Source organism: Squalius cephalus (genome assembly GCF_949319135.1).
Source record: "Squalius cephalus genome assembly, chromosome: 20".
NCBI classification, from domain to species: Eukaryota; Metazoa; Chordata; class Actinopteri; order Cypriniformes; family Leuciscidae; genus Squalius; species Squalius cephalus.
Window position 1 is genome coordinate 34,707,359 of NC_137141.1, and position 12,500 is coordinate 34,719,858.

At 38.1% G+C, this 12,500-nt stretch overlaps 1 protein-coding gene across 1 annotated transcript in view; it reads left to right on the plus strand.

Annotated features, from left to right (window-relative positions):
* Positions 1 to 5,592: 5,592 nt before the first annotated feature.
* Positions 5,593 to 12,500, plus strand: part of bmf1 (BCL2 modifying factor 1) — a 27,469-nt gene continuing 20,561 nt past the window's right edge. The window contains exons 1-2 of the mRNA XM_079854267.1: positions 5,593 to 5,979; positions 9,208 to 9,380. Coding sequence (XP_079710393.1) covers positions 9,224 to 9,380 — 157 coding nt within the window. The 5' untranslated portion in view covers positions 5,593 to 5,979; positions 9,208 to 9,223. The remainder of the gene's footprint in view (positions 5,980 to 9,207; positions 9,381 to 12,500) is intronic.

Sequence of the window (12,500 nt, forward strand, 5' to 3'; positions counted from 1 at the left end):
TGTGTGTGTGTGTGTGTGTGTGTGAATATACAGTTTGTACAGTATAAAAACCATCACATCTATGGAGAGTCCCCGTTTATATAACATAAATATAGCTAAGTAAACGTGTGTGTGTGTGTGTGTGTGTGTGTGTGTGTGTGTGTTTGTGTGTGAGTGAATGTGTATGTGCGTGTGCGAGTATGAGTGTGTGTGTGTGTGTGTGTGTGTGTGTGTGTGTGTGTGTGTGTGTGTGTGTGTATGTGTGGACATGTTTTTCTACACCGGTGGGGACTTAAACCTGAATGCACACAGACTCATGGGGACTCGTGTCACCGTGGGGACCTAAATTGAGGTCCCCATGGGTACAAAAGCTTATAAATCATACAGAATTAGTTTTTTTGAAAATGTAAAAATGCAGAATGTCTCCTGTGATGGGTAGGTTTAGGGATAGGGGCAGTGTAAGGGGATAGAATGTACAGTTTGTACAGTATAAAAACCATTACGTCTATGGAGAGTCCTCACAAAGATAGTGCACCAGACATGTGTGTGTGTGTGTGTGTGTTTGTGTGTGAGTGAATGTGTATGAGTGTGTGTGAGTATGTGTGTGTGCGTGTGCGAGTATGAGTATGAGTGTGTGTGTGTGTGTGTGTGTGTGTGTGTGTGTGTGTGTGTGTGTGAGTGTGAGTATGTGCAATTATGTGTGTCTGTGTGTGTGTGTGTGTGTGTGCGTGCGCAAGAATGTGAGTTTGAGTGTGTGTGTGTGTGTGTGTGTGTGTGTGTGTGTGTGTGTGTGTTTGTGTGTGAGTGAATGTGTATGAGTGTGTGTGAGTATGTGTGTGTGCGTGTGCGAGTATGAGTATGAGTGTGTGTGTGTGTGTGTGTGTGTGTGTGTGTGTGTGTGTGTGTGTGTGTGTGTGTGTGTGTGTGTGTGTGAGTATGTGCAATTATGTGTGTCTGTGTGTGTGTGTGTGTGTGTGTGCGTGCGCAAGAATGTGAGTTTGAGTGTGTGTGTGTGTGTGTGTGTGTGTGTGTGTGTGTGTGTGTGTGTGCGCAAGAATGTGAGTTTGAGTGTGTGTGTGTGTGTGTGTGTGTGTGTGTGTGTGTGTGTGTGTGTGTGTGTGCTTGCGTGTGCGTAAATTTGAAACCCAACAGTTGTGTTTGTCCATGTTTGACCCAAACAGCCTTTTTTAGTCTATATATATAAAACAGGTACTCAAAAAGCATGGCATAATTGATTATTACCTCTTTGCATTTATTTGATTTTATTTAAATATTTTTAAAATGCATTTATTCAAATAGCTTATAATCAGCATAAATCAAGCATTTCACACAATGCAACACTTATCTTGTGCACTTGTTAAAACTGGACTGAATTTCACATGCATTTGTCCTGTAATAGGAAAAGAAAGATGACAATATGGTAATTTAATTATAAACAGATGTGACACTAACTAGAACATCTGTGAGCCTGATGTCGACACTGAGAACAGAAACTCTATTCCCTCATTACACACGCTGAGGAAAAACCCTGTGCTGTCCAGTGTCGGTTTCTTCTATAGTAGTTTAGTGTATAGTGTGTGTGAGTGAGTGAGTGAGTGAGTGAGTGAGTGAGTGAGTGTGTGTGTGTGTGTGTGTGTGTGTGTGTGTGTGTGTGTGTGTGTGTGTGTGTGTGTGTGTGTGCCCTTGTTTATATTACATTGTGGGGACCAAATGTCCCCATAAGAATAGTAAAACCTGAGATCACCTACACCAGCCAGCGGTCCCCACTTTTCAAAAGGCTTATAAATCACACAGGATGAGTTGTTTTGAGAAAGTAAAAATGCAGAATGTTTCCTGTGATGGGCAGGTTTAGGGGCAGGGGCAGTGTGTGTGTGTGTGTGTGTGTGTGTGTGTGTGTGTGTGTGTGTGTGTGTGTGTGTGATGGGCAGGTTTAGGGGCAGGGGCAGTGTAAGGGGATAGAATGTACAGTTTGTACGCTATAAAAACCATTACGTCTATGGAGAGTCCCCACAAAGATAGTGAACCAGACATGTGTGTGTGTGTGTGTGTGTGTGTGTGTGTGTGTGTGTGTGTGTGTGCGTGCGTGAGTGCGTGCGTGCGTGCGTGCGTGTGAGTGCGTGCGTGTGTGAGTGTGTGAGTGTGTGTGTGTGTGTGTAATTGTGTGTACTTGTACAACTATCTTTGTGAGGACCAGTTTGAGTGTTAGACCAGTGGAGTGAGGACAGAGAGAGTAAAGTGAGGACATGTTGGCCGGTCCTCACTCTCTGAGAGCCTTTAAAGGCCTGTTTGAGGGTCAAGACTTGGTTTTAGGGATAAGGTTATAATGAGGTCAAGGGTCGGTTTAGAGTAATGCTGGGTACACACCAAAAGATAATCGGGCTGATTTTGGGCCGATTTCCCCCCTTCCGACAATCCTAGCTATGTCCCGATTATCTTGATGGTTCAACAGATTATCTTATCAGATTTTCCCTTGGTGTGAGGTGTGTTAAGAGTGTCCGAACCTGCTCGGAAGAACGTCGGAGCCGCCCCGATCGCGAATCGTAAATATTAAACATGTTTAATATTTACGATCAGAAATCCTGATGTGTGGGGGGAACCCCGAGGACAAACGCGCGCACGTTCTGGAGATTATCACGTGAAACGAAACAATATCCAATCAGAAAGTGAGATGATGGAAGACGGTCATTCTCTCTCACACACACACACACACACACGCACACGCACACATGCAGGAAGCTGAGTGTTATAAGGGTTCAGTGAGGGATTAAATAGGCTAACTTTTTCTAAAGAGAAAATAAATACAATAAAGAATAAATTAAGACAATAAATAATGAATATATTTCTGTAAAGGTTATATATAATGGTGGGTACAATGTTGTTGTTTTTTTTGTTTTTGTTTTTTATGTGAATTTTCTGTGAAAATCATTCCAAACACTATCATCATAATTTCTTCTTGCATATCATCCGACATGCTTATTCTGAAGTCTCGCGAGATTTTGCGAGATTTCCTGTGTTCACAGTCGAGAATCTGGTTGAAAATCTGTTTGTATGTGGTGTGCTATTTTTTACAGTCTATGGTGGTGTGCTGTCTTTGTCACATCATGGCACACCACACACTATAGGAGCAAAACGCTTAAATCTAGGATTTTTTGTCCTCATGTTTGTGGTCTATCACATTTTGAAAATCTTATAAGATGAAAAAAATCTTTTGGTGTGTACCCAGCATAAGGGTTCAGGTTAGGCACTTAGTTGTGATGGGTAAGGTTATGGTAAGCAGCTAGAATGTCCTCATAAAGATAGATGTACAAGAGTGTGTGTGTGTGTGTGTGTGTGTGTGTGTGTGTGTGTGTGTGTGTGTGTGTGTGTGTGTGTGTGTGTGTGCGCGCGTTTTAATTATTCGCCGCCATGGTTTTCAATACCACTGTTATGCCGACGATATCCAGATATACTCTATAGACTCTATTCACCACATCACTATCATCAGGTATTAATGAATCTGCAGTGTTCTCAGTTTGAATCTGACTAAAACAGAAATCTTAATTACTCGTCCACCATCTCTAACAAAAAATATAACTAATACTCCCAGACTTGAACTTGAAGCTACATCAATTATTCCATCTGCCACTGTCAAAAACTTGGACATCACTCTTGCTCAAAATCGCTCATTTTCTTGGACTGGGCAAATGTCTGTTGAACATTTATGTGTGATTGTTTGTTCTTTACTGTTATTGTGAAGCGTCCTTGAGCTTGGGAAAGGCGCTATGTAAATTAAACTTATTATTATTATTAAGTATGTGTGTGTGAGTGTGTGTATGTGTGTGTGTGTGTGTGTGTGTGCATGTGAGAGTTTGTGTGAGTGTGTGTGCAAGTGTGTTGTGTGAGTGTGTGTGTGTGCGTGTGAGTGAGTGTGTGTAAGTGTGTGCGCGTGTGAGTGTATGCGCGTGTGAGTGTGAGTGTGTGTGTGCGTGTGAGAGTTTGTGTGAGTGTGTGTTTGTGTGTGGGTGTGAGAGTTTGTGTGTGTGTGTGTGTGTGTGTGGGTGTGAGAGTTTGTGTGAGTGTGTGAGTGTAGTTTTTTCCGGTGTAGTGAAATCTTCCGCTCTCATATGAAGTCAGTGTAAAATCATATGATTGAACCACACACACTTCAGCTGTGGGAATTTCCCATCCACATGTGTGAATACAGCACAGCAAGGCCAGACCAAAACAAACGCCCTGATTGGCCAGAAGTCACACGATCTAGTCTTAAAGGCATAGTGCAGAATTATACTGAATTGGTCAGGAAGATTCTGAGCAACACACACACACACACACACACACACACACACACACACACACAAACTTGTGATAATGAGATGCATTCCTGGCATTCTGTAAATATGACATCATCTCATTATCAAAAGTTTGAAAGCTACAGTTTCTTGAAGTTCTATAAATAAAGCCTTTATAGTTTTACATCATATTATGAACTGAGGATGTAAAAGCTTCTAAGTGGAATAAAGTCAGTAAAGTAATTAAACAGGCCATTTGTGGAAAACGCATTACAATAGAGCTGAGGAGAAAAGCACAGCAGGACGGCTACTGTGAACACACTCTCACAAAGACATCAGTGAAGTGTGTGTGTGTGTGTGTGTGTGTGTGTGTGTGTGTGTGTGTGTGTGTGTGTGTGTGTGTGTGTGTTAACTGTTTATCTTCATGCCAGATGGTGAGTTATGCAATACTACAATTCATGCCTATCTATCTATCTATCTATCTATCTATCTATCTATCTATCTATCTATCTATCTATCTATCTATCTATCTATCTATCTATCTATCTATCTTTTTACCTATCTATCTATCTATCTATCTATCTATCTATCTATCTATCTATCTATCTATCTATCTATCTATCTATCTATCTATCTATCTATCTATCTGTCTGTCTATCTTTTTACCTATCTATCTATCTATCTATCTATCTATCTATCTATCTGTCTGTCTATCTATCTATCTATCTATCTATCTATCTGTCTGTCTATCTATCTATCTATCTATCTATCTATCTATCTATCTATCTATCTATCTATCTATCTATCTATCTATCTATCTGTCTGTCCATCTATCTATCTATCTATCTATCTATCTATCTATCTATCTATCTATCTATCTATCTATCTATCTATCTATCTATCTATCTATCTATCTATCTATCTATCTATCTATCTATCTATCTATCTTTTTACCTATCTATCTATCTATCTATCTATCTATCTATCTATCTATCTATCTATCTATCTATCTGTCTGTCTATCTTTTTACCTATCTATCTATCTATCTATCTATCTATCTATCTATCTATCTGTCTGTCTATCTTTTTACCTATCTATCTATCTATCTATCTATCTATCTATCTATCTATCTATCTATCTATCTATCTATCTATCTATCTATCTATCTATCTATTTTTCTGTCTATCTGTCTATCTGTCTGTCTCTCTATCGAGGCAATGTTGTGTTTAAAACAATCATGTCATACCTTAAGTGCTTTGAGTTTTAAAGTAGAAACGTCATTAATATGATCCTGTCCCTTTAAGGGAGAGAGAGAGTATGTGTGTGTGTGTGAGAGAGAGAGAGAGAGAGAGAGAGAGAGATAGAGAGAGAGAGAGAGAGAGAGAGAGAGAGAGAGAGAGAGAGAGAGAGAGAGAGAGAGAGAGAGAGAGAGAGAGAGAGAGAGAGAGAGAGAGAGAGCGTGTGTGTGTGTGTGTGTGTGTGTGTGTGTGTGTGTGTGTGTGTGTGTGTGTGTGCGTGCGTGCGTCTGTGTGTGTGTGTGTGTGTGTGTTTACACACAGTGGGCGACGTCACGAGGAGGCGGGGCCTAGCCTCTGGAACACGAGCGCGAGCTCGACGCCGACAGCAGAATGAAGTGGCCGAGGAGGCGCGCGCACTGCGAGCGTATTACTGATATTTCTGAACTTTACGCGATTATTTTCACATCTGAACTGGACGACAGGCAAACAAACGGGTAAGAAGTGTTTACTCATTATGCAATGCTTCATACTGCGGTACCATGGTACAACTACACGGTATTTTTTTGTTTTGTATTGTTATATATTTGTCTGAGTGTTAACACAGTTATGTGTGTTATTGTTGAAGACATTTGTACAGACACTAGTGTTTATTTGGAGTATTTACTATGAGCTGTCACTTGAAGTTGATGATGATGATGATGATGATGTTGTTGTGTGAACCGGTACATTGGCCGTGTCTCAAACCCTAGTGCTCTTCTCACACAGACAACAGTGTGTTTGTCTACTCAACTTCCATCGCATCTAAACTTATTAATGATGACAGTCTAAAGTGCTGGAGACAAGCATCATAAACACGTTATTATCGCTCTGCCAGAGAGGTTTATTGGTATTTGATGTCTTTTCTAATGACTTTATGATAAGATAACAGTCATAATGAGCACCGTGGTGTTGTTGAGTTGAACTACTGTCGTGTCGTTAAGATATGGAGAACAGTGATGAAGGATAGATGAAGAACTGGACATGTTTCTGCTGCACTTTGGTTTGTTGTTATTCAGTAATTGATTCAAGACAGAATATAGTCGAGCAATGATGAGGGCTTGTGTGTGTGTGTGTGTGTGTGTTTGAGTGTTTGAGAGACTGTGTGTGTGTGTGTGTGTGTGTGTGTGTGTGTGTGTGTGTGTGTTGAGAGACAGTGTGTGTGTGTGTGTGTGTGTGTGTGTGTGTGTGTGTGTGTGTGTGTGTTTGAGAGACTGTGTGTGTGTGTGTGTGTGTGTGTGTGTGTGTTTGAGACAGTGTGTGTGTGTTTGAGAGACAGAGTGGGGGGGGGGTGAGAGGGAGGGAGAGAGAGTGTATGTGTGTGTGTTTAAGAGACAGAGTGTGGGTGGGGGGGAGTGTGTGAGAGGGAGAGAAAGAGAGAGAGAGAGAGAGAGAGAGAGAGAGAGAGTGTGTGGGGGTGGGGGGGGATGTGTGTGAGAGAGAGAGAAAGAGAGAGAGGGTGTGTGTGTGTGCGTGTGTGTGTGTGTGTGTGTGTGTGTGTGTGTGTGTGTGTTTCCTCACTGGGTCAGTAGTGCTACAGAAGCTCTAAGGGAGTCGTCAGTCACCAACTAACAAATCACTCCTCTACAACTTCAGGTTAAAGTTGAAAGGCCAAGTTTGGTTGCTTTAATGACTGAAAACATGCAGTAAAAAAAAAATAAAGCATGCAGTAAATATGCAACACAATAAGTAGTATAATAATGCATTGAAGACACTCAAAAGCAGCAGAGAGTGCTGTGATGTATCTTTATGTGGCCCTCGATCACATTTACATTATTGAAGAGCAAATAAAGTTACTTTTGGTGTTTATTGAAGAGGTCAATGCAGTTAAATGAACAAGGCTTGAGTGATTTTGGACGGATGATCATGAATGAAAACTATCGTGTGTGTGTGTGTGTGTGTGTGTGTGTGTGTATCCGCAGCGGTAGAGGGAGCTGCATGTTACATGTTTTTGCAGAGTCATTTTTACTCATTGAGGAAATCAGATGCGATAGTTTGTGGTGTGACACGTGTTTCTGTGCATAAACACACACACACACACAACACAGGACGTTCACACGCACCTCTGAGCGCCACACTTCTGATCGACTGATCTGCGGCCTGTTTGCCTCAGAGAATGCTGGGTATTTCTCGTTGGTGACATGAGGGGTTTATTGGAAACTTGAGGTTTTTAAGAGGATGTGATCGTTCAACAAACAACACTGAACTAGATTATTATCTGTGTGAATCTGACTGGAGTCAGGGTCAAAATCAAAAGAAACACACAAGAATTGTATTTTGCATGAACAATGAAGGCTAATTTTAGGAAATGTGGTTTTTTAGAGTGACATTTCTTGTTAGTTTCACGATATGCATGTTACATAAATGCATGTAATGTTATTTGAGTACAGTTGATAAAAGTTTCTGTGATAAACCTTTGTCTGTGTTCAGTATCCCACTCTTTAAGCTCCTGACTTCCAGAATTGTCGTTTTTCTGGAAGCCGCAGAACATGGACAGGGCAGGCGAGACAGTTTCTCCTCCAGGTTAAATATAGTAAAGCGTTGGTATAACCACAGTCGAGCGTGTGGTTTCATCACTGCTATTTATCTAAATCAGTTCGGCCAGCGACCACAGGCAACACTAATCTTCAGTCTATTTATCCCGCTGTTAACCGGCCATAAACGGAGCCAAACACCCCGTTATTACTCTGAGATGTCGTGTGTGTAAGTGCATGTGAGTGCATGTGAGTGTGTGTATTCACACACGTCTCGTGTGCTGTTAGTGGTTGACCGATATGGGTTTTTCATTGGCTGATTCTCATAATGACATCTAGCAGTGGTTCACAACTTCAGATTTTACAGTGAACATCAACCCAGAACACTAAACACCAACACTTTATTTATATTACAGTGAACTGATTAATCCCATATAATCCCATGTGTGTGTGTGTATATATATATATATATATATATATATATATATATATATATATATATATATATATATATATATTGTAAATACATAAAATATAATAAATATATAAAAATTGTGTGTGTGTGTGTGTATATATATATATATATATATATACACACGTTTTATTTTTATATATTTATTTATATATTTATACAAAAAAATTATATATTTGTGTGTATAGCCTATATATGTGTGTATATATATATATACTATTTTTATATTTATGATAAATATAATATTTGATTGAACTTTTATGTATTTTATATATATACATATACGCATGTGTATGTATATACACACAAATATATAAAAAATATATTTATAAAAATAAATATACATTGTAATATGTACATATATACTGTATATATATAATAAATAGATATATAAAATTCAAAAATCTTTATATATATATGTATATATATATATATATATACATACACATTTTTTGTTTGTATATATTTATTTATTTATTTTTATATATATTTGTGTATATATATATATATATATATGTGTGTGTGTGTGTGTGTACCCTTTATATATATATATATATATATATATATATATATATTTATTTATAATATATATATAATATATAATTAAATTGTTTTGTGTGTATATATATATCATCTCAAAATGATATAGTACAGGCCCATTACTCAGCCTGGCGATATAATTGTGTTGTAGTTTTCTCCTGACCGGTTCTCCACTCGTGTGTGTGTGTGTGTGTGTGTAGGTGAGGAGTCCAGCTGATGGATGAGGATGAGGATGGTGTGTGTGGGAAGGGTCGTCAGCGCTGGCCTTCCTCTCGCCTGCAGATAAAGCCTTCAGAGACGGCAGGGCGTCCCGCTCCATCACCCAACGGCATGCTGACCTGTGGAGTGCACGAGCCCAGACGCTTTCTCTACGGTACACACACACACACACACACCCTCTCTCTCTGGCGGATGAGAACCTGGACCACAAAACCAGTCACAAGGGCCAATATTTTGAAATTGAGATTACATCATATAAAGCTGAATAAATAATCTTTCCATTGATGTGTGGTTTGTTAGGATAGGACAATATTTGGTCGAGACACAACTATTGTAAATCTGGAATCTGAGGGAGCAAAAAAATCAAAACATTGAGAAAATCTCCTTTAAAGTTGTGCATTTATGTTGGCGATTGTGCAGCATTCACTCACACAAATACATGTTTTATATATTTACAGTAGGAAATTTACTAAATATCTTCATGGATCATGATCTTTACTGAATATCCTCATGATTTTTGCCATAAAAGAAAAATCTATAATTTTGACCCATATAATGTATTGTTGGATATTGCCACAGATAAACCCGTGCGACTCGAGACTGGTGACGTGATCCAGGGTCACACATTTATCATCTGTCATCATGACTTCAGCTGCTTTATTACCTGTGTTTGTTCCCAGTCGCTTTGCAATGCAAAGTGACACAACGAATCTCTGATCATCAGGGGTGTAACAATATATTGCAATACAAAAATGCAACAATATGTATCGTGGATAGTGACAATATATATTGTGTATCGTTCAACCAAAATAAAAAGTACTGTGTGAGTTCAAGTTTTGAGAGTTTTAGTGTCAGTGCTACATTAAACTATTATATATAATGTTGAATATAATGTATAATAACACAATGGGGGAATGATAATGCCAAATGTCTGATGTTACCAGTAAAAAGTGTCCGATATTATTATAAATATATCGAGTCAGTGAAAGAGTTCAAGCATATTCATGTAAAATAATTCAGTATTTCAGCTTCAGAATCATGAATATTGTTATTCTGGTGTCTCTATTGTCCTGTGCTTTGGGTTTCAGCACCAAGTCCAAGAATATTCATTTACACACACAGTGTAATATCAAATTTAGCATTTTAATCCACAGCACATTTTTTGTTTTACCTTTTATCATATGTCTCGCAATAATATGGTCTCGTGAGTCCAGTATCGTGATGTGTGTCGAATCGTGACATGAGAGGATCGTTACACTCCTACTGATCCTGCTTCTTATTCAATCCCTCAGGAGAATCCATCAGGAGTGGACAGTCAGTAAAGCGTGACGCTTGCAACACTAAAGACATGGGTTCGATTCCCAGGGAGTCCATGAGCTGATTATTAAATTATTCTAGAGTTGAAATCACACTGAGTGTGGCAAATATTCTCACTTATCAACCTCTGGACTCATTACATTAGAGGGTTTGTGTTATAGCAAAATAATCTGAAAAAATGGCAACACTTTACAATAAGGTTCATTAGTTAACTTCCTTAGTTTACATGAACTAAAGAATAAACAAAACTTCAGCATTTTATTAATCTTAGTTAATATTAATTCCAACATTTACTCATACTTTATTAAAATCTTGTCAACATTAGTTAATGCACTGTGAACTAACATGAACAAACTATGAACAGCTGTATTTTTATTAACTAACATTAACTAAGATTAATAAATACTGTAACTAATGCATTGCTCATTGTTAGTTCATGTTAGTTAATGCATTAATGAACCTTATTGTAAAGTGTTACCCAGGAAACATAATCGTTTTGCATCATTTATCACATTTGTACCAGTCAAAAGTTTAGGATTGGCAAGATTTTTAAGGTTTTTAAATGAAAATGAATGTGATTTGTACGTCCCGTCCTGAAAAAAAGCTGTTTGTTTTCAGTCTGAGGCTTCAAAACAGAAACTTCCTGTTTGACTTCTGTGAGAAATCAACGTCACGACTTCATGACTCAACGCTTTAGACCACAGAGGCCTTTTCTCTCACGTTTATTTTTAAACCTCTTTGCTTTTTTAGCACTTGAAGCCTCTTTGAAGCAGATAATCAAAATATACTTTCAACATCTTAACATAAAACTACTGAGATATTTTCTGATTATGATGCTTTTGCTTTATAACTTATGTGTGTAAATCATTTTGAATGTTTTTAGTTTTTTTGTTCATCTGTAATCATATGATATATTTTCTTTATCCTTTTTTGCTAGTATTATTATTATAACTTTTGTTATCAGTAGTGTTATTGTATTTTCTTTCTAAAAAGGAAAGCCTCCCGTGGACAGGTGTTGAACATTAGCATGTGTGCTAAAACACCCAAGCAAATGCATGTGGCTCGTCCAATGTAATTATAATGTCCGTGTCAAATAATATACAAAACAAAACATGATGAAAACACAAAACACCAGACTTGACCTCAGCCCTCTTTTCTTCGAGCTGTTGTCGTGATATACAGCATTATATAGGCTTGTATGCTAAACAACCTAATCTCTCATCAGGGTTGCGGACTCTCAATAACACTCTCTCGTTAGCAGTAATGAGCAAAGTTCATCAGCAGTGCCTGTAGTGTTGAACTTGTGCGGTGTGTGTGTGAGGTCAGATGTTCAGATAGAGTCATTAGAAGTCAGTCATTATATCAACTTCTTAATGATATATTAATCTGATGTTGAAATATAAACGGTCCCACTTTATATTAAGTGGCGTTAAGTAATGTACTTATTGTGTTCATGTTGTATTGTAAAACACTTTTGCTGCTATTGAGGTGTGATACGGGTAAGGTTAGGGACAGGTGTGGTGGATTGGGTAGGTTTAAGGTGTAAGGGAAGGGTCAACTGTGTAATTACAAATGTAATTACATAAATTAATTACAGCTGTAATTACATGCAGGAATTTTTAAAATGTAAGTACAATGTAAAAACATGTAGTTACACAATAAGTACATTGTATCAAATGATTAATTTCAATGTAAGTAGGCTACATGTACGTACATAGTACTTAAAGCCACTTAATATAAAGTGGGACCATATAAACATTTACGGTGACTGATAAAAACTTTTTTATGACAGATTTTTATTTAAACATGAATTAACTCTTTCCCTGCCAGTGTTTTTGAAAAAAGTTGCCAGTATTTCATTTTGTTGTATGAATATCTGAGCATATATCAAAAGAGAAGAGCCGAGCCTCTGCTTTTATCAACCCTAGTATGTGGGAAAGTTTCATAAAAAGAGCAA